The 26,956-nt window shown below is 44.6% G+C and overlaps 1 protein-coding gene across 2 annotated transcripts in view; it reads right to left on the bottom strand.

Moving 5' to 3' along the window:
- rnf220a (ring finger protein 220a) overlaps positions 1-26,956 on the bottom strand; it is a 186,785-nt gene that overhangs the window by 43,106 nt on the left and 116,723 nt on the right. For both annotated transcript variants that reach the window (XM_032565517.1, XM_032565518.1), the window contains exon 4: positions 2,481-2,610. In XM_032565517.1, the coding sequence (XP_032421408.1) occupies positions 2,481-2,610 (130 nt within the window). The remainder of the gene's footprint in view (positions 1-2,480; positions 2,611-26,956) is intronic.

Here is a 26,956-nt window from a genome sequence, read left to right as displayed (position 1 = left end):
TGGAGAACAGGCATTAAGAGCCAAGCAAGATGCAGCGCGCGCGCACGCGTCCTTTCATTTCCATATCCGTGGGTTTGTTTTTTTTCACTCCGCAACCGCCTGCGTGTCATTAAAGGTAGATTTACTACAAATTGGGCCAAATTCCCACTGTCACTTTCAATGATGGCTGCCACCATGCAGAGAGCCAGAGAGAGGAAGAGGCAGAAGGTGATTTAGCATAAGGTCGGTTCTGTGATGTAACACACATACAACCCCCCCTTGTTTGTTACTTTCTATGTGAAAAACTATGGATTTTTTGTTTTATTATTATTATTATTTTCTTCAGCACATGTCTAAAATTGGTCCACTGTATCTATATCATTTAACACCTCCTCCCCCATCATCCCTTTTTTTTTGCAGTGTGTCTTTGGGTTAATGGTGAGTAGGTAAATCAGCCGGGCGTGACGCTAGCCACCATCCCATTTCACCCAGGGATGATGCGATTTCCTTAAATAACTGTGTGTGTGTGTGAGAGAGAGAGAGAGAGAGAGTTTCACCAGTTTGGTATCCAGAGGGAAGGACAAACTAACCTTCATTATTAATTGAAATACACCTGCATGCTGAAGTTTAACAAGAGAATATCTTTTCTCCCAGTTTCACTTCATCTTGACGCATCTTTTTTTCTCATCCTTACGTTTTCATACATTTTTTGATAATTGGATTATCAAATAACAGCAAGCCAAGCATAGACTCTGATGAAGGCACTGAAAAATTTAAGAAGTGTGTCACTGACAATAAAAACTTCGTCAAACTTAATGAATCCTAACATTTCTTTTGTACAAAGTGCCTAGGTTTTACGAGCTATTATTTTCTTCAGGTAAGTTTGTTTAAGTTTTAACTAGCATCGCTTCCAACTGATAATCTGTTCAGCTGATAGAGGAGCAACAAACGTAAAGCCATTGTGTTGTTAAAATGTAGGAGTATCTATTAATATAGCATTCTATCCCACAACTATAAACATTTTAGTTTGAAATTTTCTTATTTACTGAAATCTGCCTAAAACAAAGGACCCTGGCTGGCTAGCTGTTAGCCTTTCTGCTACAGGAGAGGAATTGCTACCTATAAAAACTTCCAAACAAATTTAAAAATTATCGATGGATGGTTCAGAATTTTTGAAGTGATATAGACAATTACTTTCATATCTGAAGTACACTACTCACTTGGTAACTTCAAAATTAGAGTTGCCAGTCCTGAAAGCTAAAGCTAACAGCTAGCTAAAGAGAAAGGACAGGCCAAGAACAAAGCACGCTTCTACTTTCCTAACTCTAGTCTCAAAAAGGTCAAACACTAACATGCTTGAAAGCGATTTTATAAAACTTTGAGTTGTTGCCAGATTTGCACTAGTAGTTAATTAGCACAGCAGCAGGTGAATATTTAGATAGTAAATGGAGTGAAAATGGAAAAGGTTGCAGTGTGTGATTAGTATTTTTTCCTGTGTACAACACATAGCGAGAACTGCTGCGTTGAATAGTAAGCCAATGCAAAAATAAAAAAAAAAGCTTCACTACAACCATGACTATATATCTGATTCTAATGCATGTTTTTATATATCACATGAAGACAGCAAAAGTTCTTAGAGATGCTTGTGTTGTGCCTGTATGAAAAAGAGAATGCAAAAAAAAACGTAAAAAATGACAGGGACTGTTAGAGATGAGAAGATAGATTCATATACATATATTAAGATATAAGATGATGAGGGTGATTGTGGACAAAGAGAAATAAAGGGATGCGGTGGAACTCGTAGATTCAGAGGGACAGCAGAAGCCCACAAGTGTAAAGGTTGGAGAAATACAGAGTGATTTCCATGCGGGGTGACGCAGTCAGTTGCCCTCTTTCCCCGGGTTAATGGGGACTATCATAAAGCTGGGCCGCCAAAGTGCACAGCAGGTCACACAAACACACACACTGACAAGTGGGGGGGGGGGCAGCAACACGCGCAGACATACAAACACGCATACATAGCTTGGCATGTGTTTGAGGTGAAATATGGACCCTAATGGCTGTGTCCCATCGTTAAAAGGGCTTGGAGTTGATTTATCTGTCATAAAACGGCTCGTGCAACTGCCACGAGGAGGAGAAAGAGGCGGCGGGGAACCCGAGGTCACAGGTGTGAATCCTAATCCCAGTAGGAAACACTTAGCTTTATATTGACGGCATGCTTCTCCCTTTTTATGCAGATTTATGGCACCCAAATGCGCGTACCGGAGAAATATTGCTCGGAGAACCGAGCTGAACTAAGCCGAAGCCCACGCCTTACGGGTTAAATGACGCCAACGCCAACCATTGTCTTCAATGCTCTTTTCTGGTTTACCTTTGCGTTTTGTACAGTGTGTCTTTCAACCTGTTTTAAAACCTGACCGTAGTTTAGCATTACATGATGTCATGGTTTGGCTTGGGCAAAATGAAGCTTTCTGCATAATTACAAGCTCACACAGTCATACCTGAGGCAGATTGTGGCTAGTCTCTCTATTTCGGTTTCCATGTGCTCCTGTAGCTCTCCGGGCCTCAGCAGCACTTGGCAAATTGGACAAACGGGAGCCTGGCTGTCATATAGAGACATCTTCTTTTTACCTGGAGACAACAGAAAAGAGGGACAGACGGCATCAGCGCAACAACAGAATCTAACTTTGAGTAAAGTGCAACCCAAAGTTGATGGTGACTTGCAAAATTTTTCAAACCGTTTGAACTTTTTCCACGTTTTTCCATGTATCGACCCCAAAATCTTCCACAGGTACAATAAAAACTCACTTGTACTCTCAGCCCCCCTTTTACTCAGATTCCCCCCCAAAAATATCTGTGTTGTTGACTTCAAACGTCAACAACACAGAAAGCACCTGTGTGTGAATTAATCTACATATAAATCCAGCTGTTCTGTGAAAACCTAGATCATGAGTGAACAAACGGACATCATGGAAGTCAAGGAACACTTAAAGATAGGACAGGGAAGAAGTTGTGGAGGAGTTTAAAGTAAGGAAAGGAGCTGGAATAATAAATTTTAAAATAAATAAATAAGTGGAAGAGTGGAAGTCCCAGTTAGAGTTTGGTATAAGTCAGGTAGAGGACAACTATAGGGAAGCTAATCTTGAGTTGATGGGGGCAAGACAATAACCCTAAACATACAAGCAGAGCTACAATGGAATGGCTCAGAGACTGGTCCAGTCAAAGTCCAGAACTCGATACAATAAGAATCTTATGGACCGTGCTTTGTACCCAACCCAGCTGACCTTGAGATACTTCCACAAAGACATACGGATTCGTTGCTACATCGTGGTATGTATGAGAAAGTAAGAAAAAGTTTGAGGATCATCAGCACTTGTGCACAGCACTTTAAATTTTAAAAAAATCAAGTGACTGGAGAAACAATCCAGCACCTTCAGAATAACCTTTGCTGGTGAAAGCACTCCCCCCCCCCCCCCCACCCTTACTCTATAAAGTCCCAGACATTAAGTGAACATACATTAGATTACTCACACAGAAAGCGGACCAGAGTGCTGCACAGACTTTATTGTGTAATGTTGCTCTGAGGTCAAAGTGAGAGGGAGGTGCGTGGGGAGGAAGGGGGACTTAAAGAAGTGTCTGCCGTGGATGAGCTAATGCTGTATAGAGTCTGCCAACACCACCTCACTTCATTGTCCTTGATCAGCAGGGCAGCAGGGTGGGGCCCACCTGTTTTGTGTGTCAGCATGCGTTTCATCGGTCGTCCAGCGCCCTTTGTGTTTCGTAGGCGTACGGCGGCCCTTAGAGTTCACCGCCCCGTCTGTCTGGGCTGGCTAAAAATAGCAGCTGCTATTGAAACTGTATCGGTGGTTCGTTTTGGAGGATGCTTCCTGATTTCCAGAGCTCAGCCAATCAAATGCGGCTTTTTTTTAGCCCGCGAACAAAAGGGTCCCCCGTCTCAGCCAGGACATCCTGTTTAGACTATTTGTCACCATGGCATCACGGAGAGTCGGGTCAGGAGGACTCCCACTTTGACTTGCGCACCGAGACCATCACAATCGTACATGTGCGTATCATGTATTTCTATCATATACTCTGCATGAGGATTGAACAGACAATGTACCCACTCAGTTATTGCTTCTTTGTTAGAATGTGGGGCTATACAAAGCTTTTCCTCCTTTACTTAAACAAGCCAGAAGCAATAGAAATCTTGTCTGACAAGGGAAAAATAAAACAACTTTTACTCTTTATGCCTGCTTTTTCTTTCCTCTTTGTAACGTTTTCCTTTGTAACAATTTTACTTCATTGTCCCTTAAGTGCAGTGAGGTCTCTCCACTTTTTGTCATGTCGCAACTACAAACTTATTTTACCACAACTTTTTGACACACGTAACACAAAGTAGCGCATAACTGTAAAGCAAAAGAAAGCAATGCTCCATTTTCAAAAGCCTCCCCACAACGTGATGCTGAACACCAGGGGCAGAGCTTCAGGGGAGCCTAGGGTGGGGCGGCGGGCCCCACGCCCGGGCCTACAGCGGGGCAAGATGGGAGGCAGAGTAAGACTTTACGGATCCAAGCCGCCTGATGAGAGCTGGAGAAAGCGGGCCCTCTCCTGTTGAGTATGGTGTATATAGGATTATATAGCATGGTGTCCCTGTAAATTATATAGTATTCTGCCCCAGTCATTGTTGACTCATGGTTGCTAAAAACTTTACAAGACCGACTAATTTTAGTGACATAGTGGGTGTAAAATATTGAATAAAATGTTGTACTAGATGACTGGCTTTATTTTCACTCTTACATTTAACTTTAGGACACAAAATTACAAGTGGATCGTCCATATTGTCTCCCAAGTGTATTCTGGGTAAAGCTTGTCACCAACCGTGCACCAATGTCATCATCATCAGTCACTTAGCAACAGATGGCAAACTAGCTAGAGCATTTCTACAGACTAAGTTAACATGAGTGGAGCTCCATGGAGCGGCAAAGTGAAAAGGATGGAAAAAAGAGGGCAAGGAAAAGCCAAAAACTGGACGCATATTTTGTTCCTTGTCTTGGAGATGAACCAGACTTTTTTGTTGGCAGCGATTCAGACCCGCCAAAACTGCCAGCCCAGCGAAGGAGCCGGACTAGTTACAGGTAGCAACTCTGACATTATTCACAAAGTGTGAGTTAACTGTAGACTGGTTGTAAATTGTATCATTCCAGCCACCGAGCTTACATCCCCTTTTCTGTCGGTGGTACAGCGGTGATATCAGGGACAGAAGTTATAGTCGGTTTCAACAGTTCGGGTTTAGCACGTTTTTGAGCCAAGACAGCAGTATGGTGTTTATAGTTAAGGTTTACATTGGAGAGATCGTCCAGTTTGTGTGAATGGCGGCGCGCGCGATCCGTGCCGAGTTACAAAGATCCAGAGGTGCACGAGGTGCTGCGACACGCCATGCGTGCCTCTGCGTGCCTGGTTCAACGCGCGCTGCTGCGTGCTCGGTTCAACGAGTCAACCAGGCTTCAGGCTCTGAGTTGAAATTGATAAAGTGTTAAAATGATCCGATCGCTATCCGCGGTTCTGAACTGATTTGAATTTGTGTTGTTTCATCATTAGTGACCAGCAGCCTGATGTTTCTGTTGTTCTCTTGGTTTGTTGTACTTCATGTCAGATGGATTTCAGAACGACATAGTTGCTCTCTGTGGAGGTGAAACTTGTAAGCTCCACTGTTGCAGGCATGTCTATGTTGTAAAGTTAAATTATCATGAGCTTTATTATTTGGGTATAACAGGCCGGTCATCAGCCCCGCTGAACGCCACCACCTTTCTCTGTGGTGACGATTAGCTGTGTTGGTTTTCCTCACCGCAGATCGCTTTCTACGTTGGCCAGAAAAGGTCAGCGCCGTTTGTTTGAAGTTGGAGATTATGTTTTGTACTCTAACTCTGCTTTTAACATCTCCTGAACTCTAGCTTTGACTTGCTTGCTGTGTTTCTTGGTCTTTATGATGCCGTTTGTTCACTCATGTTATCCAAAATAAATCTCAATAAGGCAAACTGTATTCGTACTGAGATTAAATTACACAGGAGGACTCTACTTACCAATTAGGCTGGTTGCACCAGATTTTATTTACGGGGTGTAGGAGTAGAAGGGGCTGGATTTAAAATAATTCTGCATACTTTTGATTTTTACTTGTGCAAGTATTAGAAATCATGTCTGACTTTTTTTCTACTTCAAAATGACAGTATATGGTACTTTGTTGTGACGTGTTACATTAAATGGCAGTAAAATACTTGTTTGGAGTTATAATATAAGTGTGGAAAAGATCAAAAGGTATGAATACTCTTTCGCTCTGCTTCCCACCCCCACCATCCTTTATTGACAAGATAATTTATTGACAAGATAACTTTATTGACAAGGCTGGAGAATCCACTGCAATCCTGAGTCTGCATGCATTGAGGGCTCCATCTAACCCAATCCAAAATTTTCCTGACAAATACTTGCACAAACGCGCACTCAAAGTACAAAACCCTCCATTTGTGCAATTTCAGGCTTTTGTAATGCTAAAACAAAGGAATCAAATACGTATTCAGCAGTTATGCCGCTTTTTTTTTTTTTTTTGCATTTCAACATGAAGCCATTTTCCTTTGAATTATAATACGTTCAATGTACTGTAAATGAGTTTTTCTTTCCAGAGATCGATGCTGAAATGTAAACGCAGAGATATAACAGCAAACAAGCAGAGAGGGACGAAAAAGGAAGGATTGGAAAACGTGCAACTGTGAACTGATTTGAATTTTTATAGGTACCAAGGAAACATGTTTAAGTTCCCCTATTAAAACCAAAGAACCATAACTTAAAGATGACCTGGTTCTTTCATGGAAAAGTAAACAAAACTTCTTCATAGAAGAAGAGATGCAAATTTCCCCTGATTAAAAAATAGGTGGTAGAAAGCAAGTTAGAACACTTTGAGACACTTTTTATTTTGTACCTTGCACGAGTTGTTAACCCCCCAGAACTTGGAGGCGTTGAAGTGAATGGAAAATGCACATTTTACAATACATTTCCAGTCACTTTCCTCACCCATTTCACATCGTCTACACATTTCTTCTCTGTTTTTCTTTCTCATCCTTTCCCAGAGGGAAGTGAGCGATGGGGAGAGGCCAGCGGAGAGATAAATCCGGTGAACGAGGGAGAGGAACAACAGGAAAGGGAGCAGTGTTGATGTGATGCGATGTCCCACACCAAGCTTGTCAGCCCCTTAAACATGATTAATGTTGGGCCACGAGCCTCACACATACACACAACTTCTTCCCACATGTCCTGCTTTAGACCTCACAGCTCCAATCTGTGGTCCAACAAGGGAGCGTTTAATCTTGGGAAGCGCAGGGAAGAAGCAGCAGACAGAGAAGGTGGAGGGTGGAGGGGGGAGCAGAGGCAAGACAAAGTCAAGGAAATAGGGCTGACAGGACTTTTTAGTTGGGAGATTCCTCAGTGAAACAGCAGCTGGAGAGTAAATGAATGCTGGATGGACGCATGGATGGAGGACTGGACAAGGATGTTTCCCTTCATGACAAGAATGATGGAATATAGGCCTAATGGGCCAAGATGGATCATCTCATCTCTCTTTCTCTCAATGTCCGTCTTTCTTTCTGTCTCAATCCTTTCTCTGCATCTTCAATTTCCTTTTCCACCCATCTTTTAAAACATCTTCCTCTCGCTACTTCTCCCTGGTGCAACGTTTCTTTCTTTCCATCGACACCAAGAGACATTCACTGGTTTTGTTCAGGTCATCCATCCGTCATCCGTTCGTCCTCCGTCCAATTTGTGTACTACCAACTGTAGTAACAAAATAATAATTTGTCTGGCTGAACCCAAGAATCACGGTTAGTGTTAAAAGTTGGAGCTGCTTGAGTGGCCTCCTAAGACTCAATCCGTAGAAGATTAATTAACATCCAGATGCAAAAGTAAATAAATAATTAGTACCATTTTTGATTTTACAAAGACCTATTTTATATTTCATCCCAATAAAGGGAGCTCACCAGATCTTTAACTTGCCTTACGGAATAAATTATTGCTTAAAGACATCTTGCAAAGCACAATCTTTGTTCTTTGTACTGTCTCAAAGATAGCAACTAAACAGGTTGCTATATGCTACCTTACTAAACCAATTGAGACAGAATGCACAACACAATCTGATTGGCTCCTATTTGGCACATTCACACTGATCTGCCAGGGGTTTATAAAATGAAACTATTGTTAATATTTGAAGGCAGACATATTGTTCTGCTTTATGGCGTAGTTTGCAAAAATAACAATTGCACAACACTCTTTGTGTAGCTAACACATTAGCTTAGCTCATCATCACAGCTAATTTGTTCACATTTCCCTTTCGGACATCAACATTTTTACTAAACCCCCGCCCAGGTAACACCAGTAGTACCGCCTGTTGTACCTGTACCACAGTTTGAAAAGCTCTTCTGTATCGACTTGGTTGTATGCCAAAAACAGAACATCTTCGTGTCTTACATGCTTTTCAAGTTCCAAGTGAAGCTCGGGAGGTGTTTAAATGAAACCTGTCCTTGGCCAGGCTTTTAAAACCCTAAAATAACAGGATAAATCCCACAAACAAACACAACCATGGGCCATTACACACAGCAGATGGTAAGGAGGAGGAAGTCGGATCATACGGAAGAGTGGAGACCAAAGACGTGTGGTCTTCTTTTTACTGCGTCCTGTCCTTGTATTTTTATCCCTTCCCTTTAATCCACGCTATCAAATGCTCTAATTTCTCTCACTTCTTTCTGTTTTCCTACCATCCCATACTTATTTGGCATTCCTTGCTCTGTAATTTCATAAGTGTGGATTTCGCACAATAGCCATCCCTGGTCTTTCTTTGTGCTCTAACAGATGTGGACGCCTGTATAATTCTTTTGAAAACCTCTTTCTGCTTTTAGTGGTTTTGTCAGAAACATCCCCCCTGCAAGCCCCCCTCCCCCTCCCCACAAAAAATTCCCTTTTAACTATTTAAGGAGTATTTTACTGCTTCCTCTCCGTCTCTCTCCTCTCCCTCCATTGCTCAGGTCCAGATGAAGTGGGAATCAATAGATTCTAGATAGCGCAGGCGGCTAGTCACAGACTACAATAGGCTGAGGTAAAAGGCCACCTCCATGGAGGACTAGGATTGTCAGCTCAATACTTGCTCTCAATGGGGCCTGAGATAAAACACCATTTTGGGGTGTCCTCACGGCTCAATGGGCTAAGAGGCAAAGCGTGTCCCCGCTACTCTGAGGGTCCAAATCCCATTAATGACCCGTATTACGTGTCATCTCTTCACTTTTATCTTCCCCAGCACTGCTGCCTTTCAGTGGATGTACAGTGCCTGGGAAAACTCTAGTCACATTTTATAAAGTAACAGCTTTAAGGTATTTATCAGAATTTTGCTTGATAGACCAGCACCAATAAGCCGGCATTTGGGAACTTGCTGATTCAAATGGATGGATTACTTTTTCAGCAAGCGCTTCATACACCTAGTAACCATCAAAAGGCACATGAACCATTTTATTCTTCAATCCTCTGAAATGTTTTCTTGCAGAGTTACTTTGTTTTTAGCTCTGATTAATGATTCTGATTGGCAGTTTACGGTACATGTTTTGGTGAGTTCAAAACTGTGCAACATTCTTTCCATTTTTATTGATTATGGACTGAACAGTGCTCAATAGGGGTGTCTCGATTCAACACTGATAGCAGTCCGATATCAGCCAAAAACCAATTATCGGGTGATATCAGGATGCATGTAAAATCTCCAATGTAGGCATGCCGATAGAAGCAATCCATTCCAGCATTTAGTCCACCCCATGATTTATATCCAGCAGAGCTTGTTTCACAAACTCATTGGTTGATAATAAATGGGTCAGTTGTTCTCATACATTACAAAATAAGTCAGAAAAGTACATATGAATTGTGCTGATATCATATCGGGTTGAAAACAGTATCGGCCAATGCTCAAAGCTTCAATAATATCGGTATCGTATCAGAAGTGAAAAAGTAGCATCAGGACACCCTTAGTTCTCAATGTTGTTCATCCATCCATCCATTTTCTGTCCAAACTTGTCCCTAGAGGGGTCAGGAGGGGTGCAGCGAACGTTTCGGGCGAGAGGCGGGGTACACCCTGGACAGGTCGTCAGTCTGTCGCAGAGCAACACAGAGACAGACAGGACACAACCATGCACACACACCTAGGGAGAATTTAGAGAGACCAATTTACCTGACAGTCATCTTTTTGGACTGTGGGAGGAAGCCGGAGTACCCAGAGAGAACTCACGAATGCACAGGGAGAACATGCAAACTCCGTGCAGAATGGAGTTGGCCAGCAGAAAGCCTGGGAATCGAACCCAGAACCTTCTTGATACAAGGCAACAGTGCTACCAACCGTGCCACTGTGCAGCCCTCAATGTTGTACAAAGCTTATTAATTAGATGACTTAATAAGGCATCACTTGAACTCTTTCTTATGTTAAAGGGTATTAGAGTAAAGAGGTCTGAATCTAAATACTGACAAGATTCTTTTACACTGTCATTCATAAAAGGTTTTGAAAACAGAATTTACCTCTATTTCACATTTAGGTATTATTTTGTGTTTGTCGATTTAATTAATTTTCACATGGATTACATGTAAGTTTATGTTTAAGTTGATTCAATACCATTTCAAGGTCCTGTAAGTGAGTTTGGAGATTCTCTCTACGCCGAAATCCACAGACATGAGAAGAGTATTGGAAGCACACTGTTTCTGCTGCAAAGAAGGGGGAGAAAAAAGCTAGCTTGAACTTTTACTGCATCAACACAGGAATGAAATGGCTGACGTTCCACCAACCGGATCGTTTTATTTTACATTTTTTCTTTATATGTTCTGAAGAGAATTTATCAGACCTGTAAATTATACGCACAATCAGCTAATGACTGCTGGGCATGTTAACCGGATTTAAACACAACAATAAGAGTCAGAAGACAGAGATTTATGGCCTAGAACACACATATACTGCATGTTTTTTTTTTCTTGGTCCCACTCTAATTCCCCACACACAATGCAACGCAACGGGTACTCTTGCAAAATGCACATGCTGTAAAACCATTCCCCGAATGGATTTGCAAAAAGCCCCTATAAGCAGAGTCTGATTTTGTAACCTTGAAAAACGCTCCACTTACTTAGTTATTAATTACATTTTTTTTTACAAATCCATTGTATACATTCTTGTTCCTCTACATGAGTTTTCATGCAGGCATCAAGTGTTTGCCCGCAACCCGAGTTTCCAGTTTCCCCAAACGTCTTCCACATCCTTCTCCAGCGTTGCCTCCCACCCCCACTCCCTGCTCTCCCCCATCCTGGTTAGCTATAACACCCGCCAACATTGGTAAACAAGGAAATCTCTCAGCCGCGGCCTGGCGCGTAACCGCATTACCGCGCCAGATAACCTCTTCAAATAATGTGCGATAAGGGGAATTTGATTTGATTCGCGAAAGGAAAAGTGGGGGGCACTTCTGCCACCGCCACCCCTCCCTCCTTCCTTTTCCTGTCCTTTATTTATTTCTCTCTTTTTTTAAAATTTTTTACCAATCCTCCCCACACCCACCACGCCACCGTCTTCTTGTCTCCTTTTCGCTTAGCCTGAGGGTCCGGGGGCCTTCGCCTCCTCCTCCTTCTGCCGTACTCCCCTTCTCCAGAATGACACCGCCTCGCATCCGCAATCAAATAAATCCCACCGAGGTGTCAGCCCTCATTTTGACTCTTCCTTGTCTTCTCCCCAAACGATGCAAGGTGAGGTGATAGGGGCTCCGTAAAGCCGTCATCTCCATAATGGCAAATATGAGCCCTAAAGCCCAAAACCAGAGGCCATATTAACACAAATGGGACTAGCAAGGTGTGTGTGTGTGAAGTGATATGGTTTTTTGCTTAAGTGAGCTGTGATTTAAGCAGGCTAGACACTGATCTCTGTCTATGGGATTGGGTGTGTGTATGTGTGTGTGTAAAACAGATGAGGCTGTTTGGCTCACTCAGAGGGCATTTGATGAAATGGAACGGGGGTCAACTTCAGTTTGCCACCCATGCTGCTTTGCGTTTCTACGTGCATGTGTGCATTTCCTGTATCTGTCAGCTTGTGTGTGTGAGTGTGTGCAGCCTCACTCCCTGACAATGATGCATGGTGCTTTTAAATAGCACTCCTCCACGCCCTGCTCAAAACTCATCACCAGGCTCTTTCACTATCCCTCCCTCGCTCCCTGGGGTTGTCACTTTTAGCAAAGCAAATGAAATGTCGGCTTCGGTGGAGAGGAGGGATGAAGAGATGGCTGGATGGAGGGATTGAAGGGGAAAAGGTGTGTTGGAGGTGCGTGCGTTTGGGTGCTAAACCGGCCGTGCTTGCTGACGGCTCGAGTCACAACATTTCCGTGCACGAGCGAGAGCGGGGAGTCAAGTCCTAAATAGAGGATGTAATTATTTTACATGAGCAGGGCAGTTTTTATGTTGAAAATATTAATTATTCTGTTACTGACAAGACATTTGCAAGGAGCAAACGGGCTTATTCTCAGCAAAATTAACTGGCATGCCAAAAAAAGATGTGTAATTAATCTTAAAATTGATGAGTTAGTCTTCAGCTGAAGTAGAAGAATCTCTAACTGGAGAATTTAGAAAAGTCCAACTTTTAAATCTGAGAAAATATATTCAAATATAGATATATGATATAGAAATAGGCATAGCAAATATCAAAAACAACTCAACCAAAATTGTTGCTACTCCTAGCAATCCGGTGAAATAAAACCTTTGTTTGAAAAACCTTGACATAAAAGTGAACTATTGTTGGGTCTTTCATGGATTCTGGTGTGACTTTACAGGGAAGCATGTTCTTTAGTCAAATGATACTAACACAGAGCCGTTTGGCAACAAACACTGCAGGTGGGTTTGGTGTGAAGCAAAGCGTGAATACTTGCGAGGATGAATGTGCATCATGAACTCTCCAAAATAAGAGGTTTTAAATGATTTAAAACCCGGAGCTAGTGCGTGAGGTCGAGAGGTTCCGGCTAGAAATAGTCGGTCTCACCTCGACGCACGGCTCTGGTTCTGGAACCAGTCTCCTTGAGAGGGGCTGGACATACTTCCACTCTGGAGTTGCCCAGGGTGAGAGGCGTCGGGCAGGAGTGGGCATACTTGTTGCTCCCCATCTCGGCGCCTGTACGTTGGGGTTTACCCCGGTGAACGAGAGGGTAGCATCCCTCCGCCTACGGGTGGGGGGACGGGTTCTGACTGTCGTTTGTGCTTACGGGCCGAACGACAGTTCAGATTACCCACCCTTTTTGGAGTCCTTAGAGGGGGTACTGGAGAGTGCTCCTCCTGGGGACTCCCTTGTTCTGCTGGGGGACTTCAACGCTCACGTGGGCAATGACAGTGAGACCTGGAGGGGCGTGGTTGGGAGGAACGGCCCGCCCGACCTGAACTCGAGCGGTGTTCTGTTGCTGGACTTCTGTGCTCGCCATGGATTGTCCATAACGAACACCATGTTCAAGCATAAGGGTGTCCATATGTGCACTTGGCACCAGGACACCCTAGGCCGCAGTTCGATGATCGACTTTGTCATCGTTTCATCGGATCTGCGGCCGTATGTCTTGGACACTCGGGTGAAGAGAGGTGCGGAGCTGTCCACTGACCACTACCTGGTGGTGAGTTGGCTCCGGTGGTGGGGGCGAAAGCCGGTCAGACCTGGCAGGCCCAAACGTGTTGTGAGGGTCTGCTGGGAACGTCTGGCGGAATCCCCTGTGAGACGGAGCTTTAACTCCCATCTCCGGCAAAACTTCGAACACGTCCCGGGGGAGGTGGGGGACATGGAGTCTGAGTGGACCGTGTTCCGTGCCTCCATTGTCGAGGCGGCCGATCGGAGCTGTGGCCGCAAGGTTGTCGGTGCCTGTCGCGGCGGCAACCCTCGAACCCGCTGGTGGACACCTTCGGTGAGGGATGCCGTCAGGCTGAAGAAGGAGTCCTATCGGGCCTTTTTGGCCTGTGGGACTCCGGAAGCAGCTGATGGGTACCGGCGGGCGAAGCGGCATGCGGCTCGGGCGGTTGCTGAGGCAAAAACCCGGGCGTGGGAGGAGTTTGGAGAGGCCATGGAGAAAGACTTCCGTACGGCTTCGAGGCGATTCTGGTCCACCATCCGGCGTCTCAGGGGGGGGAAGCGGTGCAGCACCAACACTGTTTATAGTGGGGATGGTGTGCTGCTGACCTCTACTCGGGACGTTGTGGGCCGGTGGGCAGAGTACTTCGAAGACCTCCTCAATCCCACCAACATGCCTTCCACTGAGGAAGCGGAGCCTGGGGACTCTGGGTTGGGCTCTCCAATCTCTGGGGACGAGGTCGCCGAGGTGGTTAAAAAGCTCCTCGGTGGCAGGGCCCCGGGGGTGGATGAGATCCGCCCGGAGTTCCTTAAGGCTCTGGATGTTGTAGGGTTGTGTTGGTTGACGCGACTCTGCAATGTCGCATGGACATCGGGGGCAGTTCCCCTGGATTGGCAGACTGGGGTGGTGGTCCCCCTGTTCAAAAAGGGGGACCGGAGGGTGTGCTCCAATTATAGAGGGGTCACACTCTTAAGCCTCCCTGGCAAGGTCTATTCAGGGGTCCTGGAGAGGAGGGTCCGTCGGATAGTCGAACCTCGGATTCAGGAAGAGCAGTGTGGTTTTCGTCCTGGTCGTGGAACGCTGGACCAGCTCTACACCCTCGGCAGGGTCCTGGAGGGTGCATGGGAGTTCGCCCAACCAGTCTACATGTGTTTTGTGGACCTGGAGAAGGCGTTCGACCGTGTCCCTCGGGGAGCCCTGTGGGGGGTTCTCCGGGAGTATGGGGTACCGGGCCCTTTGATACGGGCTGTCAGGTCCCTGTATGACCGGTGTCAGAGTCTGGTCCGCATTGCCGGCAGTAAGTCGGGCTCGTTTCCGGTGAGAGTTGGACTCCGCCAGGGCTGCCCTTTGTCACCGATTCTGTTCATCACTTTCATGGACAGAATTTCTAGGCGCAGCCAAGGTGTTGAGGGGATCCGATTTGGTGGCCTTAGGATCTCATCTCTGCTTTTTGCAGACGATGTGGTCCTTTTGGCTTCATCAGATCGTGATCTGCAGCTCTCGCTGGAGCGGTTCGCAGCCGAGTGTGACGCGGCCGGGATGAGGATCAGTGCCTCCAAATCCGAGGCCATGGTCTTGAGCCGGAAAAGGGTAGAGTGCCTTCTCCGGGTCAGGGGGGGTGTCCTGCCCCAAGTGGAGGAGTTTAAGTATCTCGGGATCTTGTTCACGAATGGGGGAAGAAGGGAGCGGGAGATCGACAGGCGGATTGGCGCAGCGTCTGCTGTCAAGCGGGCGCTGTACCGGTCCGTCGTGGTGAAGAGAGAGCTGAGCCAAAAAGCGAAGCTCTCGATTTACCGGTCGATCTACGTTCCCACCCTCATCTATGGTCATGAGCTTTGGGTCATGACCGAAAGAACGAGATCGCGGATACAAGCGGCCGAAATGGGTTTTCTCCGTAGGGTGGCTGGGCTCTCCCTTAGAGATAGGGTGAGAAGCTCAGTCATCCGGGAGGGACTCAGAGTAGAGCCGCTGCTCCTTCACATCGAGAGGAGCCAGTTGAGGTGGCTCGGGCATCTGGTCAGGATGCCTCCTAGACGCCTCCCTGGTGAGGTGTTCCGGGCACGTCCCACCGGGAGGAGGCCCCGGGGAAGACCCAGGACACGCTGGAGGGACTATGTCTCTCGGCTGGCCTGGGAACGCCTCGGGATTCCCCCGGAGGAGCCAGAAGAAGTGGCTGGGGAGAGGGAAGTCTGGGCCTCCCTTCTGAAGCTGCTACCCCCGCGACCCGACCTCGGATAAGCGGAAGAAGATGGATGGATGGATGGATGGATAAATGATTTAAATGTAATTTTTTTTTACAAATACTTTTTATTAAGCTGAAAAGTGTGTTTCAGCACAATGAAAAATAAAGAGCTCAATCAACAGAAATTGTTTGTCAAGAATGTCTGTCTTGCATACAATTGTAGTAAAAGCTATGAAGTGAGTTAAGGAAAAGAGAGTAAAAATATCCATAGCTTCAACTGTATAAGAAGACTAAGAATTGATCTCATTATCAAAAGAGGTTGTACAACATAAAGCAAGGATATCAATGAATCATGACCTGGGGATCTTTTATTAAAACCAATTGACGTTTTTTTCCTGATAGATATACTGATAGTAAAGGTTAGATATTTCTAATGTCTTAAGAGCATTTAGCACCGGTATAAAAGACCTATTAAAATAAGGGTTGTTTACACACATTCACCATCACTTTTAATAAATGTGGCCGGCAATGTATGTAGACAACATTTTAAAAACCTCAACTGAATACTGAAGTATTTTGGAAAGGAAAAACAAAGAGCCAGGAACATTAACACGTTGCCACATCATAAATCATCAACGGCCCGTTTCAGAATTTACAATGACAAATGGTCATTTGATGATCCCCGTGTACGTCGGTGTGTGTGCATGTGTATAGGTTTCAGGGTGAGTGTAGCGACTTTTACTCCAGGGACACCGATGCGCACACATGTCTGTCTCCGAGACATCGGTGATGCAAGTGAGGTTATCTTCAACTACTGACAGCTGTTTATCCAATCCATCACCTTGTCAGAGTGTGTGTGCCTGCATGCGTCGTGTGTGTGTGTCAGAGAGACATTGGTGAGGCAGACAAAGGTAAATTAATGGAGCATTAGCCAATCGGTGACCCACAGAGCAGAGCCACAATTTGCAGTTATGGACCAAATCTTGGCTTAAGAACCTTAACAAGCACTAGGGCACAACACCGAAACCATAGCCATCTGCCATGCGGAGGTATTTGCTTTTAAATGTGTAGGAGATTTAAAATTCTTGGAAACGCAGTTCAGTTACATTTAAATTTACTTTGCCATTTTTGTAAGGCTCTCGCAAAACAGAAAGAGTAAAACAGTATCTGAAACATATTTGTCTGTCAGACTGATACACAAAACCATGAACGAGGGCTAACACCTTGTGACTACCAACACTTTTTTCGCCCATGAGCGCCATCTAGCAACAGAAGCTTGATGGCGCACACTGTTTTTGGGGGGACATATCCTGTCGTTTTGACCATCCGTGTACATATGAACACAGAAAGGACAAATTTTCCAAAAAATGTCTGACGGACCATAAATAGGAATGCACTTCCTCTATTTAATCTTCTTTTGCTACCTGTTGCTGGACGCAAGCAGATTTTATCTGCAGTACCATCTACTTTTTAAAATAAAGACTCAACTCAGCTGCACCTCGAGTGAAAGTTTGAAAGCCAAAGGAAACATTCATTGCTGCTGAACTCACTTGCAGTAGCTGCTAAGCGAGTGCATAAGGGTGACCATCAATGTAGGCTACTAATATTATCTTAGACTCCATCAACATTACGGCGTTCTCAGCCCAACTCGTTGCCGTCACCTTATGCTTGATCTTGTAGTGACCGGTGGCATCAGTTGTGAACAAGTGTAGTGTCGCCTTTTAATCGAAGATAATTCAGAAATTACTTCAAGAATCATTTCACTTGATTTGCTTCTGTTATATGCACTTCATAGTTTGTGTGTTCAAACTTCAAACTCAAAACATACAACTGTATTTTTGTCTAGTGATCATTTGTCTCATTTACTCATCTCCTATCTTTCTTTCCCTAAATCCTGCTCATCTTTTCCCCACCCACACCCCTTTGCTGCCTCTCATTACCCCGCTCCCTGATGCCTTCATATGGTCGAGCAGCTGAATTAATTACCAAAGCCAATTAACGCTAGATTGGCTGATGTTTTAACTAATTAGCTTTAATGAGGGTGCCGTGGCTGCCTGCTCCGTGTTAATTGAATCCTAACAGCAGAGGAGGCAGTCTGTGGAAGCAGGACAGGGGAGATGGAGGAGATGGATAGACTTACACGCGATTCCTTATTGATAATATTCAGAGCGCAACACAGTACCACCCACCCTGTTGTTATTGCGGGCTTATCATTAACATTATTGGCCTTTTTGTGCGGGGGAACACAGCTCGACTTCAGGGAGGAAAGAGAAGAAAAGGAAGCAGCATTTTATTAAAAAGAGGCGCAATTATGTTTTGTTAGCGTTTTGCGCTGCTCGCTGCTTCGCCCGGGTAAAAGTTTGTCTTGGCTAAAGAGGTTTTATTAATACAGCTCATATCCTCGCCGTGTGTCTCCTGGTTATTCCTCGCCGTATTTGGCACAGCAAGCGTGCCTGGCGAAGAGGAGCGGCAGATTAAAATCTTACATCAATGTCATGCTGTCCTCTTATTCCAACCCCCCCCCCCCCCCCCCTCCGTTTACCTGCTGCATGCTTGAACTGCATTTTGCACCTGCCTCGTGTTAGCAGGATCAGAGGGGATAAATATGCATTTAAATAAATGTAAATCTGATTCTTGTATATGAATGATATAATTACATTTGTGTGACTTCACAGTGACAACACTGATTCAGCATCCTAAATATTAGATTTTTTTGATTGTAATATTTAAGGCAATACTACAAATGTTACTCATGCTGCAGAGTTTTATTGTACTGCTGCACAATAAAAGCAGAGTGCCTTTGGTTTTCTGCACTAAAACGGGTCGAAGGAAATCTCAAAATAGATTAGTCATAGAAATGGCATTATAAATTCAACCCAACTGCTGCTGAGAGACACCTATCACATTAGATGAAAGTCCCGACATTATCGGCACCGCCCGTCTCCGTCCTCTCCCATCTTGCTGATCTAAAAGGCACCAACGCCGACAGATTGTCCGAGGTGGCCATAAAAATCTGCATGGCCGTGTAAAAGGCTTAATGATTTTAAAGTTACAAGAGAAAAGAGCCTGCAGTTTGTCTCATCCATCAAGTCTAGCACCGCCGCCTTTGCCAAATGGCCCTGCCACCTAACCTGGAGCTGAGCAATGCGGGGCTCTGAAACGGCTCCTCCCCGTTTCATCCCGACGTCTCTGCAACATTTGATCTCCGAACAACTCGAGCCACATTGTTGATTCCTTTACTTTTTTTTTTTTTAATCCTTCTCCACCGTGCAACTGACATTAATGACTTGTGTCTTCTGGTCTAGAGTGAGAACTGATTCTGTTTCTTCTTAAGATCTGAGTTAATAAAGTTGCCACTCTGTACACTGGCCCAGACACTTTATTTCAGTTCACCTTTCTGTTGCTCTTTAATGCTTTGTTATGGTGGCGTTTAGGCATCTAGACATACAAATCAACTCAGAAGTCAAATAAAACACCAGAATACTGAAGAAAGGCCATTTTAAGGACCTGGAAAGGGGCATGGTTTGGCCAAAATTTGGCGTAGAGAACATAAAGGCATCCCTCTATCCTGCCTATTATCAACTGGATTCTGCTGCCACTGTTGGTATAATGGCGTTTCAGCCTCTTAAAACCAATAGTTCTACGACTTTTGGCTTCAAGAAAGCAACATCCAAGATTGTTCCGTTTAATATTATCGATTTCTATCGGTAACATTGATGTGATTCAGGCTACAACAAGCTCTAAACGCACTAACCCACAACCTCGGTGACAACAATGGCAAATGTAAATCTGATAAGTAGATGAAATTGAACAGTCATTCAAACAGGCCTATTTAACTGGAAAGCCTCATGAGCCCTTTTGTACAGCAAACACATTGGAGGTGAGTGTGTCTGTGTGTGTTGGCAGTGTGTGCATGTTGGCTTGTCAGCAATTGAAGAGAACCTATTTCCTCTAGCAGAATCCCAGGCTCTAAATGATGGATTGATATCTCTGTCGCTGTGGATTGTGTGTGTTTGTGTGTGTGTCACCAGCCCTCTCAGCCTCTTGCTGCCTCTCCTCTTAGGCCCTTATCAGCTCTTGTCACAAACAGAGGATAGGGGATAATCCTTCATACAAAGAGAGCAGTCTTCCCTTCCATCTATCTAGCTGTCTGCTATATTACCCGTCTCTCAGGAGTGTCACCAGAATGGAAATCAAACGTCCACAAAGCAAACTTCCAGCATTTCGCCGATCTCCGTCAGCACGACTCATCAAGTCGAGCTCGGCGAGAGCAAAGGTCAGTTTGGTGTGGTCCGAGTTCAGGCTGCGAAAAGCTAAAAATGGTTTAACGGTCGCCGTCGGTGCGAGGTAAGAGTTTAAAGTTTTGGGTTGCCTTTATGTGTCACTTTTTGTGGTAGGAAACTCGTCTGCATGCCACGTCGCCATGGCAGCGTCGATGCAGCATCGATGCAGCGGGCCGCTCTGAGCCCCTGGACAAGAGACCACATGATTTCTTTATTTCTCGTGAAAGCTATATTTAAACACCGTTCCCAAATTTAAATTCCTTAAATTATACTTTTTATTTAAAAAAAAAAGACATTTACTTACTGACCAATACAAGCGAACAAAAGTACAATAGAAAAAACAAACAAACAAACAGACAAAAGCAATATAAAAAAACGGGAATGGGAACATATTTAGAAAATGTTTGAAGAGCTGTTACATCTATCTCTACAGGAATCAGGTATTTCATTGATTTTACCTGAGGCAGGGTAACTTCATGTTTGGGTGAAATCGGACATCTTTGTGATCTTTCTCAACGCGCTCTCACTCTTGATTTACAGCACTCTGTCACCTCTTCTTCCATGCTGTCTTGCCTTTTCCTTCCTTCTCTTTTTTTATTCTTCTTGCTTCTTTTGCATTTCCGTCCTCTTCTCACCTTTTCTCTCCTTTCCTTCATTTCGTCTCCCAACTTGCTCCCAGAGCTGCATGGCAACATCTCATCATTGTCCAATAGAGGGAGGTGTTTCATTAGACTTTGCTCTCGCTGGCTCTTTGCCGTTTCACTCAGACCTTAGAATGCCACATTGTTCTACAAATAAATATTCTTTCATGGAGTATTACTTGTGAACAATGAACAGGAAAAGAAAACAAATCCTATTGAGATACACTATTTCTTATTAAAGTGTGTTTTCACATTTCTTTATCCTCAGTTAATGATTTTTAATATTCGTTTTTCTTTGAGGTTCGTCTTTGCCCGTGGTGCGTTTTGGTTACACGTTCTGCTTTTACCAAACAGAACATGTAACCATTAAACTTTCGGTCTCCCCCCTCACACCTGGTCCTAATTTCTTAATCATCACACCTGTTTGACATCTGTCGATGTTGGGTGTTTTGAGCCTGGTTTTGAACGTTTCTTTTCTCAACTGCATCCCTGTCGACAGGTTATCTAAGATCACACAAAAAAAGAGGCTTTACAGGCAATTATATAAGGTTGTTAAAAAAAAGTCACGATTCCTAAATGAAAATAAAACGAGAGAAACAAAAGGCTTCGGTGCGACGCGCTTTTCACCAGACAGTAATTAGGTTGTCTCTGCTTTTGTTTACGCTGAGACATCTTTAGATTCTGGATGGAGACAGCTTGGAGGGTCTCTGTCTGTCGCCCACACTCGTATACACACACATACACACAGTTGAGGCGACAAGTCTGCTGCCAAAATCAATAGAAAATTAAAGCCACTGAAATGGCTCCTGCTCACACATTAACCTCCATTCCATTTTCTTCTTTCTACACCTTTTTTCTTTTCCCATCGTACCACCCGTGTGCGTTCTTTCAGCGTCTCCTTCCCTCGTCTGATAGCCGTCGCCGCGGACGACAGCGGCGGTGGCTCAGATGAGCTGAGTGTCGGTTTTAGTGACGGGATGAGAGGAGTGTTTTTTTGAGTTTGAGGCTTACGAACGGTGACCGGGGAGAGGGCGAGACGGTCGTGGCAGAGGGGATGGGGGCAGTAATAGCATGGAGGCGACATGGGCTTTGCCTGGACACACACACGCACACACTCTCACCGTCTTGGGACTCAAATCTCAGAGCAATTTTCAGGCCAGATGATTGGCAGCTTGATGCGTATTCTTCCCTTACAAGACCAGCTGATAACTCTGGCTATCCCCCACTCCGCCGCCACCGTCCTTCCATCTCTGTCCTCTTCCTCCACTTTTTCTTCTTTTTTTGTAACCGTTACGATTTCAACAACCGCTTAACCTGTTTCCCTCCTTCTCTCCTCAACCTATCTGTCTTTTCATCCCTCTCCCGCTTTGCACTGTCCCTCTCTCTCCGGGGCCTGTTGTGGGACTATTACAATGACAGAGGCGATAAGGGACATTTATCACATGTGCGGCAGGGCTGAGGAAGAGAAAGGCCTCAACAGGTCTAGAGGGAGACAAACACACACACACACACACGCCAACAGATGCATTTCAACGGAAAGTCTCATGCACTTAATGCATGTAAATGCTGCAGCGTAAATAAAACACCCCACCGGCCAATGCTGCACATGCTTGCATGCAACTGAGGAAACAAACACATCCACAAACACACCCACACAGAGTGTAACGGTGAATCATCCTCTCCCCCTCGTTTTGTATTTTGCAGTTGACTGAGGCCATCCCTCCATAATTCAATACAGTTGAAAAATGAAACCTCGGTAAATCGCTACAGCGATTTTACAGATCCCCGCTTATCCTCATAATTCATTGTTTCCAAACTGTAACAACATTACATTTCATTTGTAATGCTCCGCCTGCCTCAGCCGTTTGCCAATTGTTATATCTTATTGTTTTCTTTTCTTTCCCGCCCACCCCCTCATAGAGCGAGAAAAGTGAGTTATAGGTGGAGAAATGGAGGCAGGATGGGTGGCGGGGCCTCGCTCATGCCCTGCCTGTCTACCTGTTTTTTATTTTTTGTCTCCCTGTCTGTCTATTTATTTATTTATCACCCTGACTGCCTCCAGATCTGGACGGCCTTCTTCTCACTCTGCCCCTCTGGCTGCCTCGCTCGACAAACCGGCGACGGAGGGAGTCCGGCGGCTTTAGCAAACAAACCAGAGCAGTTTTTGTTGTCCTTTTTTTTTTTTTTTTTTTTTTCCACGGTCAAGCAATAATGAGTCTATTGTTTGCATCCTCATAGAAGAGCATGCAACTCACTCCCACACTGGCTCATTGTCTCTCCGCGCCGTGGTACAGCTGGAGCCACAGCTGGATCGGTGCGAGGCGGAGGCTGGCGTGAGGGCGGACCACGGAGAAGCAAAGGTGATGTGAAGGACGGATGGAAAACCAGAGAGTCGAGGCTTTTTAAAAACTCGTAATGTAATAGGATTGGTTGAAAATGGCAAAAAGATACTTAGCATAACCCACCCGTCAAGTGAATTCAAATTAAGTTTGTCTGTGTGGGACATTTCAGGAGCAAGGCAGTTCATGGTGTGCTTTACACCATAAAAACATAATACAGGGCGTGCCGTGGTGGCGTAGTGGTTAGCGCGACCCGTATTTGGAGGCCTTCAGTCCTCGACGTGGCAGTCGCGGGTTCGACTCCTGGACCCGACGACATTTGCTGCATGTCTTCCCCCCTCTCCTTCCCCGTTTCCTGTCAGCCCACTGTTGTATAAGGGACACTAGAGCCCACAAAAGACCCCCTGGAGTGGTAAAAAAACCAAACAAACATAATACAGTAGGCAATTATGAAACAAGCGATGAACATTGCATTTTGTCAAACGCCATCATCAAAATCATCAATAAACGTCAAATACATTGATCAATGTTCCAGTTATTAGAAATCAAATGGTGGGAACTCAGTGGTCCAGTTGTTTTGAAAGTTCGCTCCAGATTTTCACTACATTTACAGCCTTCTCTACCAAGGTTGGAAATCTAATAGACTTTTTTTTTTTTTTTTACCATTTGTATTTGCAAAATACATCAAGCTCAATCGGATTTGACAAAGAGCACGGTTTTGTAGCGTTGCCACAGAGTCTCAGCTTGGATTTAGTTCGTCACCGTGGCTCAGCAGGGAGAGGTGGATTCGATTCTTGTTTCCTACCTGCCACAGGTCAGCGTGACTCTGGGTAAGACAGGTAACCTCCACAATCTGCATATTGACAGATAAATGCATGATTTGGTGAATGTGGCTCCAGTGTAAAACGTTGTGAGTGGTTACAAAAGTGCTAGATCATTTTTTTTAACTAATTAACTCCATTGTTACTCCGGCTGTGTATTTTGGGAAACTTTGTTCTAGTGTTTTTCACCTTTGTTTTTCTTCCACGATTGCCTTGAATTTAGATGTACGCCATGAGATATTCAAACTCATGACGTTGTGGATTAGACCAATCCACAACTTCATTTTTGATTGGTCTAATGTCTTTATGATCCTCTTATGATACCATCACCTGTTTGCTTCATAGTAAGCCAATATCTGTATTTTCATAAAGCACGTTGTGATTTTATCTACGAAAGGTGAAACATAAACAAAGTACACCTACTTATCTGTGAGTGCTTTTCGCAAAGCTGTGCTCGACATCAAATCCTAAACATCCAAAAATGATTATCTTTTATAAGCAGTCTGCTGGAATGGAAGCAGACGTCGAAGAAACATTTGGCAATTAAAACTTTACACTCGGAGCCGTAAGCTGTTTTGTCAATACTGGAGAGAGAAATCCTTTCACACTCTGCACGGCGGGAGCCATGTTGCGAGGGGTGTCTGCAATATTTACAGCTTCAAAAAGGCATTCTTCAAATAGAGGGGGAAAAAAAAAAATCTCTCAGATCAAATGCTGGAATTGCCATTAATCTCAGGGCTAAAAAACATGCTTTGATGTCTCCCTCTTCTCTCTCTCGTATACACACACACACACACCTCCATACAGAGGCAGCGACACCATCCTTCCTGTAATCCCCCATTTATCACAGCTGTAGCCACTCTGCGGTCCTGCCCATGTTACTGTACCCTGTCACCCTGCTGGCTAAACAAACTGCTCCTTGATGTATGAGGGGCCTACGCCGGCCATAAACTTATTCACTTTTAACTAGCGTGCTACCGGCTGGCCGTGGCCCGGCATCAGCCTCGACACGTGTGTGCGCCGGGGTACGAAAACTGCCGGTGAGAAATTAACCCCCTGGGTCTTGCTTCATAACTCACTTCACTCTTTCTTTCCTCTCTCTTCCTCCTGCTTCCCTCCCTATCTATCCATCTTTATTCTTTATTGTGGAGCCCAGGCATTAGTCCAGTATCTATTAGCCGGCGGAGAGCGTTTGAGTGTGCGACCGTGGAGGAAATGGTTTACTGTTTGAAGGCACTGAGGAAAAAAAAAAAGGCAGAGTTGCAGGTCTGGCGTGCGTCCCGACGCCCTGAAAGAGAAAGTCACCACTGTTTGATGTCTGTTTCCCTTTTTCCTCTTATCTTGTCTTCCCCCAAAGGATGTCCAGCTTTCGTTCACCTAATATTCTCTCCATTTAATTGAGTGAGTCCAGATAAGAACAAGAGTGTAAAGCCATAACCGGCTCCAGGTTTATGGTTGGGCTGATGATGTTGGCACCTTGGCTCATGTGTCAGCCCGCTCCTATCCCATGGTGCTCTGCCGTTTTATTGACTATATGTATTTATTGTCTCCGGTCAGTCTGGACGCAACTGAAATAACACGCTAATGATTAACGATTAATTGATTGCGGCTGCCATTCCCTCCCCTACGCTGGGGAAACACTTACTTAGACATAGCTAATCTCACGCAGACAGTAGCCACGCAAACATGTTCCGCAATATATACAAACCACCCCAAAAGCATAGCACCATCCCCTCCTCCCCCACGCTCTCTCCTGCTGACCCACATACACCACATCAGTCGGGACCACCTAGTACACATCAACTAGTAAAGGTTAATAACATCATTCTTTTTTTCCAGCATTTTATGAGAGCAGTAAATTGTTACTGCTCGTGTCCCCCTTTCCTCCCACCCTCTCCTCTCCCCCCCCCCATCTTATAAAGCAATAAATTCATTAGCAGCTAACACACCTCACTGGGGCAGCTCATTTAGTTCTGACAAACAAGATTAGAGGACACGTGGGCTGATGGAGGATCCGAACAGAGAGCTCGAAGATCTTAAGACATGGATGCAGAGACAGTAAGAAAAGAAAAAGTACTGTAAGTTATGAGAAAAGAAATTAGCTTCTTTTTTTTTTTTTGGGAGCAATGCTAGCTAATAAAACACAGAAGAATTCCCTCAGGTTACAACACGAACACGGTCGCTGACTATTGTGCTGCGAATGGCACTATTAGTTACATATCAATATTGATTGGTTAATAAATACCCCTTTAGATTTGACTTTAACTCACCATGCCGTGTTGAACATGTGCAGTCCTGGAAATTACGCCTCCCCCCACCCCCCTCCCAGTGAGAGATAAGAAGGCATGTCGTAAATTAGCTACTGTAAAAGGCCAACATGTTGCTTGAGCGGACAAAATTATCTGGGTTTAACACAGTAACGGTCGGACGAGGCCGAAAGAACAAAATCCAACCTCTGATAAGCCGCGTTAGCTAGATACGCTACTCTGGCTCAAATTAGTGTAAGTGTTCTTAGCCTAGCGTTTATTTAACCTCAACGAAATGCATATCCTCCATATTCTTATAAACCATTACACTTTTCATGAGTCATAGGCATAACGTAACAGGCCAACCTTCTTACAGCGTGTAAATAAACAGTTTCTTACAAAGTAAACTTCAATAAAAAAAAAAGCATGTGAAACTCAAACACCATAACATCTTCAGAGTCGCTTTGATTCAGTAGCTTTAAATACATTGTTTCACATCTCTTTTTCATCATTCTATTGCATTTACTGTTGATCTTAAATTTTTGTCTAAGCCAACTGTTACGGGGCAATTGTTGCGAATTAGCTGTGGCAATAAACATCGTGATGCAGGAAACAGATCGTCTGGCTCTACGTTTGTCGTATCTGTCCCTATCTTTTGTGTCTCGCCAGTCAGGTTACAGCTTTGCTTCTCTCTTCTTCTTGAGTTGTATCATCAAAAGTAAAAGAAATAAATAAATAAAATCACCCGCTCTGCTACAAGACCGGCTCACGGCTCTGAACGCACAGACAACTAACTACCTATGTCATTTCTTTTATCTCGCATCAAAA

Source organism: Xiphophorus hellerii, chromosome 6 (assembly GCF_003331165.1).
Source record: "Xiphophorus hellerii strain 12219 chromosome 6, Xiphophorus_hellerii-4.1, whole genome shotgun sequence".
NCBI classification, from domain to species: domain Eukaryota; kingdom Metazoa; phylum Chordata; class Actinopteri; order Cyprinodontiformes; family Poeciliidae; genus Xiphophorus; species Xiphophorus hellerii.
Note: the sequence above shows the minus strand (reverse complement) of the source record. Positions and strands in the feature narration are given on the sequence as shown.